Source organism: Vipera berus (assembly GCF_964194415.1).
Source record: "Vipera berus genome assembly, chromosome: 1".
In the NCBI taxonomy this organism is placed as follows: domain Eukaryota; kingdom Metazoa; phylum Chordata; class Lepidosauria; order Squamata; family Viperidae; genus Vipera; species Vipera berus.
In genome coordinates, this window is record NC_138202.1 from 243,789,885 (window position 1) to 243,812,482 (window position 22,598).

The 22,598-nt window shown below is 39.5% G+C and overlaps 1 protein-coding gene across 2 annotated transcripts in view; it reads left to right on the forward strand.

Moving 5' to 3' along the window:
- ANKRD6 (ankyrin repeat domain 6) overlaps positions 1–22,598 on the forward strand; it is a 92,123-nt gene that overhangs the window by 63,602 nt on the left and 5,923 nt on the right. Inside the window, exons 4-15 of one of the 2 annotated variants that reach the window (XM_081314801.1) lie at positions 5,254–5,352; positions 6,255–6,353; positions 9,572–9,670; positions 10,589–10,687; positions 12,485–12,583; positions 13,379–13,456; positions 14,560–14,664; positions 15,954–16,109; positions 17,288–17,467; positions 18,360–18,512; positions 20,028–20,138; positions 21,705–22,023. In XM_081314801.1, coding sequence (XP_081170927.1) covers positions 5,254–5,352; positions 6,255–6,353; positions 9,572–9,670; positions 10,589–10,687; positions 12,485–12,583; positions 13,379–13,456; positions 14,560–14,664; positions 15,954–16,109; positions 17,288–17,467; positions 18,360–18,512; positions 20,028–20,138; positions 21,705–22,023 — 1,597 coding nt within the window. The remainder of the gene's footprint in view (positions 1–5,253; positions 5,353–6,254; positions 6,354–9,571; positions 9,671–10,588; positions 10,688–12,484; positions 12,584–13,378; positions 13,457–14,559; positions 14,665–15,953; positions 16,110–17,287; positions 17,468–18,359; positions 18,513–20,027; positions 20,139–21,704; positions 22,024–22,598) is intronic. The other variant, XM_081314802.1, reaches the window with a different exon arrangement.

The window sequence follows — 22,598 nt, forward strand, 5'->3', positions numbered from 1 at the left end:
ATGGCACTCCCGCAGTTTAAGCCCACGGTGCCGAGTGGCAGAGTGAGCTCCCGTCATTTGCCCCAGCTCCTGCCCACCTAGCAATTCGAAAGCATGTAAAAATGCAAGTAGATAAATGAATACCACTCTGGAGGAAAAGCTAGTCGTGTTCCAAAAGGAAGTGGGAGCCAGTGCCGGACCTGTCCCAGCGCGAGGTGAGGTCAGTGAAAGAAAGCCCGGATGACTCAACATCCCTTCAGTGCTGCTAGCCAGCTGGAGCAAAGCTAGTTCGCCCCCCACCCCCGTGGTGCACTGTGAATAGTGTGCATGTGTGAACAAAATGAACTGGCAATTTTAGACTGCCAGAACTATTCTGTGGTAAAAAGCATTGTAGACTTCCCTGGCTATGTATGCCGTATGCTAAAACAATAAAACAAAACCTGGGTTACTATTTTCCCCTCTTATAAACATGAGAGTATTTATTTCAGGCATCAAATCGGTGTTACCTCGAATAGACAGGACTATTCTCTTATTCTGAGTGGGCACAATAGCTAGATTATATGTCTTTATATTGTTATTTCTACATTACCGTAATACAGTTTCACAGTAGAATTTACTGTTTATTAAGCTCAACAGTTAGCTTCCAGTTGCTATTGCACTCAATGGGACTTGGTTCGTTCTGAATTGCCAGAGAAGCGTACTCTTTTGACCCAGAGACCATGTCACTTAGTGACAGAACTTCCGGCAGATGTTCCTGCACTGTTATTCAGTGCAATGTGACAAAGTCGCCTTTTGTGACCTGCCAGCTTCCCAAGTGACATGACTTGTAGGAAGCGGGCAAAGAAGCTCGCAAATAGTGATCACGTGACACCAGGATGCATAAGTAGAAGGACTGGGTCATAAATACTGTACCTCTCATTCATCACCATTGTCATTTTGAATGGTCCCTGAACAAGTGGCCATTAAACAAGAACCATCTATATTAATCTTTTTTTCTCATAATCTTTTAAAAACTGTATCATACTTCATTATATCCATCTATTTGAGTTCTTCTATCCTATGTATTTTGTATTGCAGTTACCAGCTCATCTCCCATGTGTGAAAGCATCGTTGCTACAGCCACAGAAAGCTGGTCTGACTAACTATTTTGTAGGCTTTTTCTGCTTTAGTAAGGGCAGAAACTATCAGTGTCGCTTATTAAAGCAATTTCCTGCTGTGTGACTTGGGATTATTTTTAATTGGAGGGACATTTTTCCAGAGCAGACCTTGTCTTTAATGTTAGCATTACATTGGTTTTTGTTCATGCACTGATCTGATTAAAGTTACTAGTAGTACAACAAAAATCTATTGGGTGGGTGAGCAAGTGGGTTTCTGTTATGAATTAATAATCAGTCTAAGCTATTTGATGGCAAGAGGTCATTCTTGAGTGCTGCTGTTTATGATAGCTTTGCCTCTGTTCAATGAAATCATTGTGTTTATTTATAGGTTATATTTATACTGTGTTTAGATATCTGCATTAAAAAAAAGTTCCTAGTCATTTGTTCATTTTCAGCTTTCTTACAGTAAATTGGCAGATGGGTGACAATACAAAATTAGAATATAGAATGTAGGAATGACTATAATTTATGCTTTCTTTGTTCAGGAGAGTAGTCTTACCTCATCATATAATTATTGAGTGCCTGTAGACTCTGCAAGGCTCAAAAATTAAAAAAAAAATAATTTCTTTTAGGTTAACTGTCATTTTTTTAAAAAGATGAATGTCCTTATCCTTAAATAAACACTGTCAAAATCATACAAGAATATATATGCAATTTTGTCCCCATATATATTAGTAGGAACTGATGAGTTTCACTAGATACTACTTGTGACCTTCCCTGCCTGTTTCCCCATTGCCTTTCTGGGGAAGCCAACAAGGAAGGTCACAAGTGGTGATTATCACAGGATGCTGCAACCAATCAATTGTGTGAGCCAGTTGCCTAGTGGCCAGATGCTGATCACAGGAACACAGGACTGAGATGCAAATAGCCCTGCACTTATGACCATTTGTTTAGTGCCATTGTAACTTTGAGTGGTTGCTGAACACGTGGTCATATGTCAAGGACTATGTGTATCTCAAATTAAGACAGTATCTCATCAAATCACTGTCAACAGATTCTTTCCAACCAGCTACACCCCAAGTTACAATTTCTACAGGTCTCTCTGAGACAAAGCATTCTGAATAGGATGGTTGCATAGAAGGTGAAGATTCAGATGGACAGCTTGTTTCTGAGGCTGGAGCAATATTGTCAATAATTCCCCTATAATGACATGGTCATAAAATCCAGCTTTTCTCTCTCTTAGTTGTGATGGTTGTTCTTCTTTATTGTAGAAGTGAGTATTCACCAAAGTCCAATCTGGTACTCCAAGCTCTGTATCTGTAGGCCCAGCACCTACTGCTAGCGACATTAAACTCAGGGCAAATAAGATCAGATTGAAGACACATGGCAAAAAACTGCTCCAATTCACAGCTCTTGTAGGTATAGTTGTTTTGCAGTGATGAATGGATAGGTATATCGATGGAGCACCCCCCCTTGGGGAATGGGATCAGAGTTAGGGTCCATGCTGGACGGCTGATAGAAACATTTCAGTAGATCAGGGGTGTCAACCTGCCAGCCCGCAGGCCGGATGCATCATAGCGAAACCATGCCCACCCCAGTGGCAGCAATGGGGGAAAAAGTCGCGATATGTCGCAACATGTCACGTGACGTTGCGAGTTTGACACCCCTGCAGTAGATTGTTCAGACTGATTCTCAGGGCCAAGTTGTAATAGGTCATCAACTACAGACTTATTCTCAAATAGTTTGAGAATTATGTTACATTGACTGCTGGGTGATTTCCACCCCCCCCCCCTTTTGTATAGTTTTGCTTTGGAACAGAACACCATTTTTTATATATTTTGTATTCTCGGAGGCTGAGCTTAGCAGCATTTCCGCAGAGGAGCAACTAGAAAGAAGTAAGCTGTTAAGAGACCCAGTTGCAATGGTGGCTGACTGCACCATAAATTTAACTCTTTCAAGGTTGCTTAAGATCAGTTGTGTTTCCTCTAGGCAGAGAGTGGCAGATAGCTAAGTTAAGACTTTCTCCTTTCCAAACAAAAATCACTTGAAGCCTGCATCTTTCCTTTAATTAAACCCAGGGTATTTCTTTCCCTGGGTTTCTCCTGTTCTGACTTGATGTTAAAGGAGCCCTCTGTTTTACAAATAGTGTGGATGGTTGTGATTAGGAACTCTATAGTCTTGTGCCACCCTCCCTCACTGGCTTGGCTCTCCGCCCAGAATTTAGCAAGGGCAGGATACAGCCGTTATAAAGAAAGTATTGGCAGAACGTAAAATCTGCTTCCAAAGGTACTTAAGTTTGAAAAGCAAAAAATAAACTGCCTAAAACGTAGCATTATCCTTTTAGATCCCTGTCTGCCGGGAAGGCAGGAGATTTCTCTAAGCACATTAGGGTAACATTTCACAACAAAGGAATTGTAACCTTGCCTGTCTGTTGTGCCACCTGCTCTCCTTCAAAGGAGTTTCTGCAGCTTGAAGCCACGACCTGTGTCTCTGCAAAATTAGTTTTCTCTCAGCGGCTTCTTAGAGGTAGGTTTTGAAATGTATGAGTTGCTATTTGGTTCCAGGGTTGGTTTGGAAATATATTTTCCAAGCGTTTAGTTTATCTATTTTTTTATTGGCTGATCATGTGCAGCAATGACAATTTGAACTGCTAAAGGGCAGTTCTTAGCAACCAAATCTAGGTTTCCATTTAAATTACTCCTAGTATAAACAGCAGCCTCCCTTCTATCGGGTACCTATGAAGAAGACAGATCTTAAAAATTAGATAAATAAAAATAAAATCTCCTATTAGAACTTCAACTCCAGAGGAAGGGCAGTCATTCACTTCCTAGTCTAATGAGGAATAAGAATGATAAACGGAAGTTAAAAGAAGAGAGGAAGAAGGAAGGGAGACATATGCAATGTATTTAAGCTGGAATAAGTCTTTTTATCTTTGGTTGCCCAGAGGCCATCTCAGTCTTATATTGTTTGGGATTTTGTCTTTGCTGAATCTCTAGCCTGTACTTTTCTTTCATCTTCATTTTCAGGTTCTTTTTTTGTTCCTGCTTTATAATTTTGTATTCTTGATTAGTGGTTCAGTACTCCAGGATACCAGAACATCTTGTTTTTAATTACTAAAATAAATAAATAAAAATAATTTAAATATTAATTCTAATTGCTAATAAAATAAAATAAAAATGAAATGGAGGTGAGGATTTGAATAAAACTAATAAAAATATTAAAATTACTTAATTAAAGAAAGAGCTTTGTTGGCACAATGGTTAGAATGCAGCATCACAGGCTAATTCTGCTGTTTTTAAACTCACAAGAAAGGGTTTATGAAAGATTGAAGCAGAGACAAGGGAAACAGAATTATTATCATCATCATCATTGGGTTAGAATGTTGCCTTGGAGATCATTTTAAAGAAATGAGGTGTGGAAACTTGTAGAAAAAAATTGATTCCTTGATTTGGCAGTTTAAATGCTGCTGAAGGAACAATTTCTAGAAACTGTCTTAGGAAAGATATGAGGCCATCCCACCCTTATTTATTATTTTATAAATAACTCAAGGCAGTGAATATACTTAATACTTCTTTCTCCTATTTTCCCCACCTGGGATGAAGTGGTTGGGCTGAGAGAGAGTGGCTCAACTTACCCAGTGATTTTCATGTCTAAAGTGGGACTAGAATTCAGCAACTCCTGGTCTCTATCCTTGTGCCATAACAACTAGACCAAACTAGTTTTCAGTTTGTTGTCTTTTTTCAATTCCAGTCCCCTGTACTGCTCTAAAATTTTCTGAAAGTTGCTCATCCTTAACGCCTCCACATCAAGCAAATTTGATCATGTGCTGCCACCTGCTGTGACCAAAACCAAGTAAACCACATTATAACTTAGCACAGTGTGTGGACCAAGCCAGTGACTATTACAACTTGAGCAGGTGTAGGCAACCTTGGCTTTTTTATCACTCGTGGACTTCAACTCCCAGATTCCCGACCCAGCGTGGCTGGCTGAGGAATTCTGGGTGTTGAAGTTCACAAATCAAGGTTGCCTACCCCTGAACCAGAGTGTATATTTGCTATCAAACTGTGGGCTGAATGCATTTCTCAGTCACTTAGTATGATCTCCCCATGAAAAGAACTATTATCACCGTGTAAGATATAACTTCATTAAATAGAAACATCACTGCTTCTCTTTGCAGAGTGATCAAACAGCTTTGCACCGGGCGACTGTTGTAGGGAACACAGATGTTATCTCAGCTCTTATCCATGAAGGGTGTGCATTGGACAGGCAAGACAAGGTAACGTAATTACGGCCAAGATCCTCTGTTTGTCCAAGATTGTGCCATCAAATGTTAGGAAGGAAGTAGGAAGGTTAGAGGAAAAGAGGAGGAGAAGTGGGGAGAAACGGGAGGGGAGGGGTGAGGGAAAGAGGAGAGGAGAGGAAGAAAAGGGAAGTAGGAAAGAAAGGAGAAAGGGAGAAAGAAAGTAGAGAAGAGGAAAGAGAGAGAAGGAGGGTGGATACAGTGAAAGGGGAAATGGACGAGCAGCACCCAAACTTACGTGTATGTATCTATGTATTGCGGTATATTTGTTGACTTGTTTGTGGAAGAAATGGAAAAATAAAAATGAATATAAGAAAAAGAAAAAGAAAAAAAATGTTAGTGGATTATTTCCAGATTTGGTTATCCGATTGTAAAAATTAAGTAACAAGCAAAATAGATGTGCTAAGCTTCTACTAAGAGGAGAAAAATTAGTAGTATTAGAAGTAATAATAATAATAGATTTAAAAATTGAAATTGAAAGAGTGCCTTATCCAAAAATCTTGGATGGCACTTAGAGCATATGTGCATTGACAACATTTCCGTCTGTCACTTGCAAAAGGCCACACTGGTTGGATCCACACATATACCACACTGGTACATTATGACATCCTACGTTCTTGGGAAGAACTCCATGTGCATGAAAGCCAACGCCAGCTAAAGAACTGGCAGCTATGACTTCATATTGTTGGCAATAGATAATAATAAAAAATAGGGTTGAATTGCCTAGTTTCCAAGGCAGAATGCTTAGAATGTTTCTCTTCCTATGACAAGAGACATTTCTTTGGTGGTGATGCCCGATGGATGTAAAGTGGCGTTATAACATAAATAATCTTATTTTTTCCTCTAAAATGGCTGTTTTTTTCTGTTTTGCTTCCCAGGATGGGAACACAGCTCTTCATGAAGCCTCTTGGCATGGGTTCAGTCAATCAGCCAAGCTGCTTGTTAAAGCAGGAGCTAATGTCCTGGCTAGGAACAAGGTGAGCTGCACACCAAAAGGAGCTTTTCAATTCTTGTAGTCTGAGAAAAGACACATAATAGATAAAACATCCATTTTTCCTTATCAGTTGCTTTTGGCAGTGACATTTCCTGAGTAGTGGTAGTACATTTCATTTGCTTTAATTGGCTGTACTTCAGTTGTTCCTCATGAAATTCTAAGATGGCGGTGCCTGGAATGGCTGCGGCTGCATTGGCTCTTGAAGGCGAATTGTTTTGGGAGGGATAGTGAGGGCTATAGGCCACATGATCAGGAAGATTTTAATGTGTTTGAGCAACATGGTGGAACTAAGGTAACATACGACATACGACCGACAATCTTTGCTGGCATGGCGAGTTTCTAGTTGTTTTGGAACTGTTGGTGAGACCGTTAAAAGTCATTGGCGCTGTTTGAATTTGTTCTACCAGCAGCAAGATCTGACTGCTGGCCTAGTGATGGATTGTATTGCAAATCAGGGCTGTTTCCAGAGGAGGCAGAGGTGGTGAGGACCTGGAGCTTATGGAGCAAAGGAACTGGATGAGGCTGTCGGCAGGCCCAGAGGAAGAGAGAGAGGCTTTTGGAGGAGTTGGTGGCGGCAGCAGCGTGCTCCAGGGGCGAAAAGAAGCAAGGCCTCTTTAAGGAAAAGGTGGAAGAGTCAGGATCAGAAAAAGGAAAGAAGGCGAGGTTGTCAGAATACAAGCTAACTTGAGGGCTAATCCACATGGAGCCCCATTTTCATCTGTCCTGTTTGCCATTGTTCACTCCCTAGAGACTAAAATGGACAATGTGAAATTTGAGCGGGCCACGAACAAGGAGTATATATCGGAGGTGGTGACCCTTTGAGAGCTGTATGCAACGAAATTTCATTTTGATGTATGCCGATTGGTGTACGTTCAAAGTGACAATAAAGTTATCATCAGTTATCATCATCATGAAGACATTTTTAGATTTGAAATGGATTATCTTGATAGCTCACACAGTTGCATTCGATTTTGTCTGAAAAGATTTTTATCATTGCACTCAAGGTAGAAAAGATTCATTGTAATAGGAATGTGAATCGGGCCAACAAGAAAATAGTGAAGAAACAAAAATAAATTTATCAGAAATAGGAGAGTTAAGCACAAAAGTAGAAAAGCAAAGGAAAATTGACTTAATTTCCTTCTTGATGGAGCATTATGATCCTTGTTTGTGATTGTGTTTCTGTTGTTCAATTAAAAGCAAAGTTGCCATTAATTGTCGATAGTTAAGGAGTCCCAGAGCTTCGTTTATATTCATCTTGCTGGGTTGTATATAATTCAACAGTTGTGGCAGTGTTATTCTTTCATCCTTCCTCAACCCTTATAGTCAATACACAACTACTCTCCCTTTGAAGCAAGTGCTGTTTTGGAGCTCAAGAAAATAGAGGCTTCTTGATATTCTGCATTATAATGCATTGATGTCATCTTATTATTAATATAATTGGAAATGGGCTTTTGCTGATAAAATCTTGAAAATGTTCCTATGTCATAAATAGAGAGAAAAGCATCTATGTATACTTGCTAGCAGACAGTGATAATATGTAGTATGAAATTTAATTGTCTATATGCCATTATATTTAACTTATCAAATTGGATTCTAATAAGGTATATGAAGACACAAAATGTACAGGTAAATTTGAAAAGTAATGATTAATAGCACTGTTGATCCATACTGTGTTGGCCCCCATAATGTTCTTCCCCAATTCCTTATGTCTGGATTCTGATTCTGATTTCTGGATGTTATCTTAGGGGAACAAAAATTTGCATCTTGTTATTCTTAAACATTGGGTCTAAATTTATTGGATTTTAAATGCCCATGTTACAGATTCTTTTTTTTCCCATAGAGACCAGACATAATAAAAGAAAATGTTTGTATATAGACGAGCCATTACATACTATTTCCTTTTGGTGTTAGAAGCTGTTTTGCAAAGCACAGAAAAGGAGTAAGAAATAGTAAGAAAAAAAGTAGCACCATGAAATAATGAAAAGGAATAAAGCTAAATTTAGTTTGCATCAATGCCATTCATTCTCTCTCTCTCTGTCCTTGAAGATCATCCTTGCTGCTGCTACATCCATGCATCACTTTACACTTTCCTGTTTGTTCTTTAAGTTTTTTTACCTTTTCCTGATAAGTTCTCCAACTCCACCCACCCATGACTTCTTTGTCTTCCCTTGAGTTATTTACCCTTCCTTCATCTGTTTGTTTTGCAATTCAGCCTTCATTCATTCTCTGTGGATGACCACACCAGTGGAAACTGTCCATTCTCTTTGTATTCAGGCCACAGTCATTCATCCCTTGTTCATTTTTTACCCTATTTCCTCTTGCTTTACCACACCACTTAAGTGTCCCGTTCCTCCAACCTTCCGCATCCTTTTATCTTTCTTCTGATATCCCCAGAGGTCATTTCTGTATAAAGAAGTTGGTAGAAGCATCCTCTAATGTAGGTAGTCCTCACCTTACAACCAAAACTGAGCCCAACATTTCTGTGGCTAAGTGAAACATTTGCTAAGTGAGTTTTGCCCCATTTTATGACTTTTTTTTCTCTTGCCACAATTGTTAAGTGAAGCACTGCAGCTGGTTTTAGTAACACTTTTCTTAAGTGAATCTGGCCTCCCCATTGACTTTGCTTGTCAGAAGATCGCAAAAGGGGATCACATGACCTTGGGACACAGCAATGGTCATAAATATGAACCAGTTGCTAAATGTCTGAATTTTGATCATGTGACCATGGGGATGCTACAATGGTCATAAGCATGAAAAATGGTCATAAGTCACTTTTTTCAGTGCTGTGGTACCTGCGAATGGCCACTGAATGAATGGCTGTAAGTCAAAGATGACCTGTATATAGCCATTTTTATCACCATTCATTGCATCATGCAGTTTTTCTAATCTTCTTAGCAACAACACAGTGTTGTTTGCATATACACGTGTTCACATTCATGTCTTCCGCCACCATTTAATATTCCAAGTAATCCTTACTTGTATACTTATACATTAAATAACAACCACATCCTTATCTTATTTCCCAGTCATTGTTGAGCCACTCACTAGGAAAAAAGAATTTTTTTTTGTCCTAAAGCAAATTCTAACTAAATAGCATTCATATTCATTCTTTCCTCCCCAAATAGAACAGCTGCCTTTTTTTTAATTCCCTACTTGTTTTTGTAATGATGATTAGTGTTGTTCCCCTCCTTCTTTCTTAAGGCAGGTAACACTCCACTGCATTTGGCTTGCCAAAACAATCATTCTGAAAGCGTGCGAGTTCTACTGCTTGGAGGCTCTCGGACTGATATCAAAAACAATGTGAGTATTACCAAATAGGCCTTTTTTTTAAAAAAAAAGAAAATGTTATTAAACCAAATGTACTGTTTTGGATGTTCGGATACAGATGTTTCAGAATCTGCATGGAGTCTCTGCGTTATGATCTGTTCATTGTTTCATTATCTGTATAACCGCAAGTATGTTGGTATTAGAATCGTGACATGAGTCATGTCAATATGTATTTGAGATTTTAGTGGATCCATTCCAAAAGAGCATATAGCAATTATAAGCTTAATTTCTTGGAACGAGCATCACAAATGAATCGTCAATTGAATGGAGCCCAATAACACATTTCCCAGTTATGGATTGCGTGAAGATTTAAAGTTCTGCTGGGTACACTGAGCATAAAAGCAGCAATAAAGGAGAATATTTGTAAGAAAAGAACCAAGCTCAGAGAACACCAGGGATCCCTCATAAAAGGAGCACTTGCAACTAAAGGTGTCAGGTGGCTTGTCTTTGATTAGTAAAATATAAGTATGCTATCATAACAGTGCAGCTACCGAGTTAATGGGCTATTGACATCTGAGGATAAGGACTCTCAATTCCCATCCTTGTCATTAGCTGAATAGCAAAATACTGGTCACTATTGTGTGCATGTTGGTTTAGAGCAGAGGTCCCCAACCCCTGGTCCATGGACCGGCACCGGGCCGCGGCATGCCAGAAACCAGTCCGCGCAAACAAGCAAAGCCCCATCCACGGGATGCAGGCAGTACATGAAACCACACCCCCTCCGGTCCGCAGAAAACCTCTGTCCACGGAACCGGTCCCTGGTGCTCAAAGGTTGGGGACCTCTGGTTCAGAGCCTCCCAGAGACTGTGTATGTTGCTTTAAGATGGGACATCTCATTAGCTAAAGCTTTTTTTTTACTGGGTTTGCTTAGCTCCTCCCCTTTATTTTTAGGCAGGAGACACCTGTTTGCATGTTGCAGCTCGTTACAATCACTTACCCATCGTTAGGGTGCTGCTCACTGCTTTCTGTTCCGTCCATGAAAAGAATCAGGTCAGTGCATGCACTTTAATGCCCATGTATCATTTGCTGTCAGCTTTTCACATGTATTCTGGTACTCAGGGCTGGGGCAGAGGCTGCAGTAACCTGGATCTCATAGAAAGCAGTTGAAGTAAGTATTGATTAGGAACCCATTGTTGCATCCAAGATATTCTTTGGGTGTTCAGAATGGCCATGAAGAAATTGGGCATCTTCTGTTGGCTACGTTGGAAGTTGTCTTGGCGTTTATACTTTAAAATGAAGTATTTTTGGTCACGTAAAATAAAATAGAAAAAAACTACAGCGTAGTAATAATTCAACTCTATGGATTATCATTCTGAAGACTTTGAATGCAGTAGAAAAAAACCTGACTTAGATTTCATACCCAAATAGTATGAAAATTTACAAAAAGCAGACTAACCTTAAAGGAATTTGTTATGAGCTTTGGTATATTTTATGAATGTTATCCACCACTTACATAAATTTGGATGTAATAATTTTAACAGGTGCTTCTTCTTCCCAGAGGATATGTTACACCAGGACTTTACTGTAGGGATTTCAAATAATTAGAAAATAACCCAATAATTTGGATTATTTCCAGTCATGCAGTTTTGCTTACAAAGTATCAAATAATTAGGTACAAGTCTTGTTATTAGGTGCAATTCTTGCCACAGCATTTTCCTTTGTGGGAATGTTATAGAAACAAAAGTGAGCACGTGAAAATAATAGCTCTGCCAGATGTAAGAAATCTCACTGACAATGAGACCCCATTGGCTGATATTCTCGTATACTCCACTGGGGCTGTAGGATGATTATAACCAGTGCTTTTTTTGTAAAAGAAAAAGGTGCCGGAACTCACACATGTCATACAACCCGCCTTGCCTACCCTACAAGGTTCCATCCAAAAAAGGTGCCGGAATTCCGTTTTGAGCGTTCTATGAGAAAAAAAGCCCTGATTATAACAGATCATACCTGTGTCATTGCGCACTGCACAGCGCATTCCACTCCCTTCAGCTGAAAAATGCCCTGGTGGAACATTATCACGTACAATGAAAGAGCAGAGAAAGAAAGCAACAAATCCTTATCCAGAGCTTATGAATGCTCACGTGATATTGCCAAGCGATAATTTTTAAAAAAATCAATCTGAATGGCTGTAGCAACTGTCTGGGGATGTAGCAAAGGAGTCCAAGGTGATATTGAGCAAACTGAATGTTTGTGGGTTTCCCAATAGGTTTTGAATGCTGTTTCCACTTGTTGCAGTCAACTATTGATTGCTAAAATATGATAGGCCTAAAAGCTGACATAGAGAAGAATCTGCTTCTATGCCTCCTAAACAACAACAACAACAACATAATAATAATAATAATAATATAATAATAATAATAATAATAATAATAATAATAATAATAATTATTATTATTATTATTGAATGTTCAGTTGACTGAGGTTCATGTTTAATGAATAAAAGTTTTATAATAATAAAAAATAGAGTTGGAAGGGACCCTGGAGGTCTTCTAGTCCAACCCCCTGCTCAGGCAGGAAACCCTGTCTATACCATTTCAGACAAATGGCTGTCCAGTCTCTTCTTAAAAACTTCCAGTGTTGGAGCATTCACAGCTTCTGGAGGCAGGTTGTTCCACGGAAATATGTATGTATGTATGTATGTATGTATGTATGTATGTATGTATGTATGTATATGAGAGAGGTGGGGGAGGGAGGGAGAAAAAGAAAGAAAGAAAGAAAGAGACCAGGGCTCTTCATGTGAAAATGAAGGTCATGATGAACAGGGCATTCTGATTTTGTAATTTTTAGGCAGGAGATACAGCGCTTCATGTAGCTGCTGCATTGAATCATAAGAAAGTGGCAAAATTGCTATTGGAAGCTGGAGCTGATGGGACCGTAGTTAACAATGTAAGTGTGGAAGTTTTTTGTGTTACTGTTCTACTTTCTGTTAAATACTGATTGAAAAATTGCTGTGGGTAACATGAAAATCATGGGCACCTAATAAGGTCATATGGGTAAACAGGTAGTCCTCGACTTACAACATTGACTTTAATGACCGTCCGAAGTTACAACACCACTGGAAAAAAAGTGACTTATGACTGTTTTTCACACTTACAACCATTAGAGCATCCACATGGTCATGTGATCAAAATTCAGATGCTTAGGAACTGACTCATACTTACAACGGTTGCAGTGTATTGGGGGGGGTCAGGTGATCTCACCTTTTGCAACTTTCTGACAAGCAAAGTCAATGGGGGAAGCCAGATTCACTTAACAGCCATGTTACTAATTTAACAACTACAGTGATTCACTTAATAACTGGCAAGAAAAATTGCAAAACGGGGCAAAACTCACTTCATAAATGTCTCACTTAGCAACAGAAATTTTGGGCTTAATGTTGGTCGTAGGTTCAGGACCTACCTATACTGCAGGCTCATAAATTAACCATCATAGCTCCTGGTTGACTTTGGCTAATCTGGAAAAGCTAAGTCAGAGGAGGTTAGTAGGAAATCTCAAGCTTTTCAAAAGACTAGACTAAACTGGGGAATTAGAAAAAAAATCACCTGGTAGCTATCCATCCCTTTCACTTTAAGAACCTCAGCTCAAAAGGAGTCTTTTGTGTCAACTGTTTAAAAATGTCCAGGCTTTTCTGAACTTTCTTGATGGTTTTGGAGGAGCACAAACCAACCTTTTCTATTACAGGCTGGCCAGACCCCCCTGGAAGTTGCCCGGGAACATAACAACCCTGAAATTGCTCTTCTACTTACTAAAGCCCCTCAGGTACATCATGTGCCATGGCTGAATTGAAAACTTAATTTTACAGAAATACTTGGAAGTGAACATTTCTTACAAAAATGTAATTACGAGTACTAGATATCTGTTCACCCTCTAAAGTGGATTCATTGAAAAGAGACTTGTTAGACGCAACTAACTTAAAATTCCAATAGATCTACTCTTAATCGGGGCCAAAGTAAGATCTGGGCCCAGTTTAAACTTTCTGGCACATAGAGTAGGGGTCCCTAACTCCCGGCCTGTGGACCAGTATCGGGCTGCGGCATGCCAGCAACTGGTCTGCACAAACAAGCAAAACCCCATCTGCAGGATGCAGCACACAAAAGCATGCACCCTCCAATCTGCGGAAAAACCTCTCTCCACAGAACCAGTCCCTGGTGCCCAAAAGGTTGAGGACCTCTGACATAGAGAAATTAATCCTAAATATTATGTTGCTATATATAAGTATTCAATGCAGATCCTAGCCTACATTCTCCATCTTGCTCTGTACTCATTTACGTAGCTGGTTCAACATTGTATTGTGTCCATTCTGCTTGTTAGTGCTACTTTAAATAAACAACAGAGTTTAAACTTTAGTCCCTGGCCTACAACAGGTCACTTAGTGATCATCTGAAGATACGGTGGGCCTCCCTGAGAGTTTACAACTGTTTGCAGGGTCCCACTGTCATGTGACCGTGTTTTAAAATGTTCCTGTGGAACCCAGCTCTTCTGATTTCCAGCAAAACTGTGCCCAGAGCAAGTTAATCGGCTCACTGATCAACCACTGCATTGGCTTAATGACATGGTGATTCACTAAATGACCATTGCAAAAAAGGTTGTAAAATCAGGTCAGTTATGTTGTTGATCTGATCTACAACCATTGTTGAGTTACAGCCATGATGGACTGTAATTAGGACTACCTGTAATTAGGCAATAAAGGGCTGGATTCAAACCTGAACCCAGAGGTTTCATTGATTATGAGAGGTATTACAATTTAATAGGATTTAATTTGGTTGCAACTATCTTAGCTCAGTTTAGGTTTAGCGAGTCTTTTTGAAGCTTAACTTTAGATCTGGTTCTGTCATCTTAATGAAAAACTTTGCTGAATATAGATTTCACGCTTTAATCGTGGAAGGAGCCTGAGGAAGAAAAGGGAGAGACTCAAAGAGGAAAGACGTGCTCAGTCTGTGCCACGTGATGAAGTGGTGCAAAGCAAGGTATAGCCATTTCTATTTCTTTAGGAGGGAAGGAAAGCAGCACCAGAATTGAAAGACTGTAACTATAGCAACTGTGGTTACTCTAACCACTTGAAACTATATGGATTTGCCACGGGTGTATCTGTTGTGTCATTGTATGAGAAGCACCTTGAGCCAACTATTAGTATTCATGATTGTAAGCCGAGTCCTGCCTCTTGTTGCTGGTCCTCTGCTTGGAATTTGTGCAGTACCGTGATCAAGACTACCCATAAAACGTGAAAGGAAAAATGGAGATCTGTCTATGGAGATTCTCAGTCATCCAGGTTATGGTTGTCCCAAAGATACTTTTTCTTTTTCTTTTTTTTTTTAAAAGATTTTTTCCCCCTCTTACATACATATATTAATTTTTCAACCACCGTGCTGTCTGGATTCAAAAGCGCTAATACATAGTCAGTTCCTAATACTTGGTTCTTTCCTCTAACCACTTGTAGAATGAATCCCAGATTTGGTAATATTCTTTTTCTTCTTTATCTTTCAATCTCATAGTTAAATCAGTCCATCTCTGCGCATTCCAATATTTTTTAAATTATTTCTTCCTCTGGTGGTAATCCTTCATTTTTCCAATATTGTGCAAAGACTATTCTTGCTGCTGTTGTGATGTGTAGAATCAAATATAAGCTTTGTTTATTAATCTTTTCTGGCATTATTCCTAATAAGAAAAGTTCAGGTTTAAATTCAACATGTTCTCCCAACATTTTTTCTAACCAGGCATGTATCTTTTTCCAATTAGCCTTTGTTTGCCACATGTCCACCAAAATATGATTATACGTGCCTGAGTTATGTTTACATTTCCAGCATCTATCTGACATATTTTTAAACATTTTTGCTAATCTTGCTGGTGGCAAGTGCCATCTATAAAACATTTTATATAGATTTTCTTTATACCAAGTTGACATTGTCAATTTATAATTTATCTCCCATAATTTTTGCCATTTTTCTAGTTCTATATTATAACCAAAATTTTTCACCCACCTTATCACTGTAACTTGTTCACTTTCCACCCCCAAAATTAACAAAAAATTATACATCTTCTTAATTAATTTCTCATCAAAAGTTAACAATATCTTATCAAATACAGTTTGTTCCCCAAAGATGCTTTTTCACGAGGCCACTGGACTTCAGAGCTGAAGAAGCTTCTTGGATGAGAAGTGAAACATCTTAAAAAAAAAACAACAACCCAAGAAAATCCAGTGGCCTCGTGAAAAAGCATCTTTGGGACGAAAGTGGAGATCCATTTTGTTCTTGCCTAGATGTGCTTGTATTTGGAACAGGATAGTGCTTCTGCTGCTGAAGACACCCCTAGCAGTGATCCTGCTCAAGGGGCTGGTGACTTGAAAAATGAAAGCCAATTGCCTTCATCGGAGCAAAGAGAGAAGAAGAGTAAAAAGAAGAAACCAGGAGAAAAGGTATATTAGTGGGTGGACCTCAACAGAAACACAGTGGTCTTTTGAGGCAGGCAGTGTGTTTTTCGCCTTCTATCAAGAGTGTGTGCTTCTTTCCTAGGCTTTTGTTAGTCTTTGCCAAAAGCATCCAACCCTAACAGACTCAGCCATAATTTCATATTTTAAAAAAATATATCTAATAGTGCAAATCAGTGTAAGAAGGTTTATAGAATGTGAAGAGTAGTTAATAGGCTGTATAGGCACAAGTTTGCTAGCTAACCATTATTTCAAGCACATTTTTCCAATCCACGAACATGTATTGCAAATAGAAACAAAGCTTTGGTGGTAATTCAAATGTAATTAATTAAATTAAAATAGCTCAATGTAATGGAGACCTTTTCAGCAGCTGAGGGGAGGAAGGAAGGAGAGGACTTGATACACATCAGCCTTGCCTCTTCATTACAATAAATCAATATCATGGACATAGATGCACCTATTATGGACAGCATTAGAGAGAATAATAAATAATATTCTAGGTGTTACTTTTAATTTCATTGAAAATACAGGATACATAAATTGGAATGCAGGCTGTGAATTAGGGTTGTGCAAATACAGTTGGTCCCGCTCCAAATTAAGGCACATATAATTTGGAAATTTTGTTCCATACATAGAACAAAGCAGAGCTGTTTTGTTTCATGCTGAGATGGAGATATGGTTGTTCTAGGCAGAAATAATTTGGAAGGTGTGTTTGTGACGGCAAGGATGGGGGGAAAAGCCAAGAACATTAGAGGTAGTGACAGAGAAGCAGGAAAGGAAGATACTGATGAAGGGATCATGTGGGTTGATGGGACATTTCATGCTGAGTCATTGGTGATGGAAATTGAGGGAACGAGGGAAAGGAAACGCTGAGAAGCTCCGGAATCAGATGGTGGTAGGATAGGATAGGCTTTTCTTAAAAATCACTTCATCTGGAATCCAGAAACACCAAAACCTTCTGGGTTTAGTTTCTGCTGAACTCTAGATTCAGCTCATATTTCCTGTTTTGTTGGACCCCCTTTCTGGGAGTCAACTGTGACATTACATATATCTGATCATGAGTTTCAAAATTTAGCTAATAAAAGTAAACAGGTTTAAAAAAAAAGAGAGCCCAATTGTTTTGTTTGCTGATAAAAATGCTGTTTCTTCCTTTCCTTAAAAATTAGGTATCGGCACTTTCTGATCCTTTACCCCCAGCGGATCAGCAGATACCTCCTGGTCCACAGCAAAACCCAACAAAACGCAGAAGCAAGCATCGCTGTGCATCTCCACCACCGCCACCCCATGAATTCAGGGCCTATCAATTATATACTCTGTATCGTGGAAAGAATGGAAAAATCATGCAGGTATAAATCTTGGAGCAGAATATTGCTGGGGTAGTGAAGGAGTAAAGGATCTTCAAGGAAGTTCTGTAATTTATAGGAAATTATTGTGTTTGTACTTTAAGAAGAGGGCTTGATCAGAGGAATATGAATGTGCCTTCATGACTAAATTATTTAGCTTTCTGAATTATTTCTTGGTGGCAAACACAGTGTTTCCTTAAGAAGGAAGGGTGTAAATAGACTCATACAGAGGATGCCATAAAAGTATTTCAGTGTCACATTTATAGCAATGTCTTTGCTATAAAAAGTTATATGAAGCCTCACAATAACACACACACATTTAAGGGAATAATGCAGTCAGGTGTTCCAATCAATGAGATGACAATCAAATATGAGTTTGAAGATCCCTCCCCTATAAAAACTAATGCATATTGACTGCCGCCATTGGATTCTTCATCTCATGTCATGGACCTCAGAAAAAGGGTTGTCAATATTCAAAAAGTTACAAAACCAGACAATGGGGAACATGCAAAACAAATGCTACTCCTTTTAGGAGTGCTTATCCAACAAAAATCATGCTAAGAATAAAGCATACACCACTCCAAAACAGAAGAAACATGAAGAAATGGCTCAGTTCCAAAGGGTTCACCAACTTTAGCGTACCTCTGTACCATGTTTTTTTTATTTCCTGTGTTATTAATGTCATAAAATTAATGCCAATAAATTCCCTTAGCTGGGAATTGTAGTTCAAATTTATTTTTAAACTGCATGGATGCATATTTCCTTTTCCCCATTAATTTGCTTCCAGGAGGCCCCAATCCAGCGCTGTCTTCTGATTGTCTTTGTTTATATTAGCAAAATGTGTTTGTTCAGAGAAAGATGGTTATGCATGTGTGTATCTGGTCATTTCTGATAGGCACCTATAAATGGATGTCGTTGTGAGCCCCTAATACATAAAGTAGAGAACCAGCTGGTAGCTGCTATGGAAGAAATAAAAGCTGAGTTAGTAGCAGTGCAAGATAAGATGAACAGCAAATTAGGACAGATGGAAAATAAAACACAACATCAGGTAAGGAAGAATTAAGGGATGCAATGTTTCCCAAAATGTGGGATTTATGAGGAAAACAGATGTAGCAGCATTCACTGGTTCACTGCCTATCATCACCATGTGAAACACATTATATGATATGAGAGCAAAGCTGTTTTTAATCTGATATGGTTGCCACAATGTGGAAATTTATTTTCTGCTGCCTTCGCTTAGGAAGCACAAGCGGTAGGCCGGCCAATCTTCCTGTCTTACAGCTCTCATTATTACACAGCACATTTAGAAAGATCAGCGCTGGGCTTCAGGGTTTGGTGATCATGGTCTACACAACAGATTTCCTGATGTTAGGCCATAGCCACTAAACCCTGAAGCACAACACTACCCAACTGACACTAGCCATGAAAGCCAAACCAGGTAATCATTGCTTACTAACTGCCTCATTTAACAACCATTGGAAGTTACAACAGTATTGAACTTCACAACCAATACCTGCATTTACATCCTTTGCAGTATCACTCAATCCCATAATCACCATTAGGGTCAGTACACATTGTCCTATGCTGATCTGTTGGTTTTTTTCCCCTCCCATCTCTTTGAGTTGAGAGATTCTAGAGGAGATTGCAAGAGAATAAGCAGGCATACAATGTAGAATACACTGGGCTGTATAGTGCACTCACAGCTGGCGGCCCAATGCATTGCTTTCAGTATATATTGCCCATTGTATGTCTGCTTACTCTCTTGAAATTCCTTCCTGTACAATGAATGTAAGTACACACGTGCGTATAGATGTATATACATAATACTCCCAAAGTCCTTCTGCAAGAATCTGTTTTTACTACTTCTGGCAGGCCATTGCAAGCAAAAGGGAAGATGTGAAATTAGTCAGATTTAGTCTTGTCAGTTTTGAGCTGGCTATCCAAGGGGCCAGGGTCCACACTCCAAAGGCCGGGTGAGAGAGGAAGAAAGGAAAACATAGCCATGACCACAATTTCTCATTTAGTGAGTGCTTCACTTAGTGAGAAATCTTAGTGGCAGAGTTGTCAATCCCAGTTGTGGTTATTAAATGAGGACTATCTACATACGACTTGGAAAGAAATTGGCCCAGTTCATACCTATGATAAGCTAAGTTTTAAACAGAAGCTTACTGAATAAACTACATTGCCTGGACTCACACATTTGGGCTAAAAAAGAAATTATATTCTAGCTTAGCATAATGTGTAAACCTAGTTGTATGTGTGTATAAGAACGTACATCTCTATGTATGGCAAGTGGACAGATAGTCGAAATCTTCAGTTACTGAAAGAAGTAATACATTCTTTCCTTCTTTCTTTTACTTGTGGGCACATCTGTAGCTAAAATTTGAAATAACTTTTAGTGTGTACATTTTTGAAATACTGAAATAACTGTTTTTAGTCACGCTGCTTCATTAAAAGTGCCCTTTTCAGATGTACCGGTATTGATCTAATTGCTCGATGTATAAGTTCTAGTCAACGATTGCAAAGATACCATTTCTGAACGAACCTTTTGGTTCCACTGCAGCTCCGTGTTTTAGACAAATTAATGGCAGAGAGGCTGTCAGCAGAAAGAGTAGAATGTCTTCATCGTCTTCAGCACGCTGAGTTGGAAAGAAACGAAGGGGAGAAACGCCAGGTAGGTTACTACATTTGTTGAAGTGAACACACAATAAGATGGTGCAACTTTGGGGAAGAAGAGCTTCAGTAATGAGGAACCTTTGTGGTGTGAAGCACAATTTAGGTACGGCTACTTAAGAGGCCTCGTGTGGCTCCTTAGAAGTCCTTTCAGGATCTTCTAAGCATGGGTGGTGCCCAGAAGATTATTTCCTGGGAAACCTTCAAGGGTTTTGAAACAATTTTGTAAGCCTTCGAGTAGCAGCAATTGTACTCCAGAAGCAGGGGGGGGGGGTACTTTGCCAATTACTTGAGGGATCAATTATGTGAAATGAGGAGGAATTTGTTAATAGTGCATTATGTGAAATAACGAAAGTAATTACAAATTTTTGAAAGCAACAAAAGAACTCTGGCTATAGTGGAAAGTTTTTCTTCCGAGAGGGGTTAAATTAGGTTGCTGAAATCAAAGCATTTCAACGTAACTTTTGATAATTTTTCTCTGTAGTATGTCTTTTCTTCTTGCTGTTGAAAACATATTCATCATCAAACATTTTAGTAAAATGTTGCCTGTATACTGATTCTTAGGGATGGGGTGTCTATATACACTTGTCTTCTAAATTGATGCAGGTAGTCTTTGACTTAAAACAGTAATGGAACCTGGACATTACAGCCGTAAGTCATGACAGTCATTAAGCAAGGCACCCACGAGATCACCTTGCTTAATGACCCCCATCCCTCCTCTATCCAATGCAGTTGTTGAGCAGAGCATGGAATGCTTCAGAGGTGGAGACCTAGTCCAGGCCCAGGTCTATCAAGACTCTCCCACCCCAAAGCATCCAGGGCTCTGCTTCTTGCCCCCTGGGATCCACACTAACGTTTGGCCTGCCTTCCCACCCCACTGGGTCCCACACCCTCCTCCCCACCCCATTGCAGATCACCACCTATAGCTCTCCTGGAAGCTCTGGAGAACGTGTGGGCAAGGAGAGCAAGCCTCTCCACTCCTTTGTCTCCCTGAAGGCTGCATGACTCCTTCCTGGGAGCAGGCACCATTTTGGCAGAGAAACCAAGAGGTCAAGGGGCTCAATTGCACCCAGAATTTTAAAGACTTCATGGGGCCTTGGGATTACAGGTTGTGGGTCCTCCTATTTTATCTCAGCACTTACCATATAATTCTATGGAATCTTTTGTGATTAATGTAACTCAGGGGTGTCAAACTGCCATCCCGCGGGTCGGATGCATCGTAGCGAAAACCGGGCCCACCCGATTGCTGGCAATGGCAAAAAAGTCACGATACGTCGTGACACGTCACGTGACGTTGTGAGTTTGACACCCCTGATGTAACCTATTGTCAAAGGTTGCAGTGGCAAAGTTTTGGTATCAGCAAATTGGCATCTATATCCAAGCTTTTAGAGAAACGTAACAAAGTTGGCAAGAATACAATATTAAATGGAAGATTAATAGAATAATATTTTTTTTCAGCCAATAACCTTTGGTTCAAAAGTATGTTGGTACAAAATATAAGAGTGGCTGAGAATTGAGAGAGATATCATTTGATGCACTCTGATAGATGCGTGGATTCTTTTTACAGCTGTCTTTGGTAGGTGAATTGAAAGCCTGGTGCCTGCTAAAAATTCAGAATTTAGAAATGAAGCTCTCTGGAGATTCTAGATCTTCAAGACCAAAATCCACTCTGTCCACATCTGAGTCTCTGTCAGAGACTCTGGATACAGAAAACCTTCACACTACGAACGACTGTAAAACTCACCAAACCCCACCACAGTCAAATGGGTCCCATCATCCTTCTGGCATTGTGAGCCTCTCAGAAGATACAGAACGGAGTGGAATGCCAGTCACGGAGCAAAGCTTTGGAAAGAAGCATTTCGTGGTTCAGCAAGATAGCACCTCAGGTATTTTTGTTTTCTCATTTTAGCAATTTTCAGTTGGACATCTATGCTGATCTGCTGCGCTGAAACCTGGGGGGGGGGGTCAATCTAAATTTTGCTCTGTATTTATTTTTCTTTTTGATACTAGGCATCTTGCTTCTCAACCTGTACGGTTAAAACCTCCTTCATCACCACAGAAGAAAAACTGTGCTACTGTTAGAGCAGGAGTCCAGAATAATTTCAAGCAGTGGCCATCATTCTGCAATTCTAATGTTGCAAGTGCCAATTTCTTAAACGTTGTGAGCTGCTCGGTGTCATTGGGCTTCAAGCAGCCTATAAATTGCATGCATAAACGTTAAAGCAAGCAAGCAAGCAGGCAAGCCATTAAACATGTCACCGGTCTCCTAAGATCTCGTTTGTTACAAATATACAGATCTCAAGAGATTTCAATCGTTATTCCAATTGCCTTTAACAAGACAGAGGGAATTAGAAAAACCTTGGACCAAAACTACATTAAGGAACTTTTTGAGTTTATCCCACTGCCGTCCTGCATTGGGGCTATGATTCTCATCCTCCTGTTTGGCCTGGGCTTTTCTCAA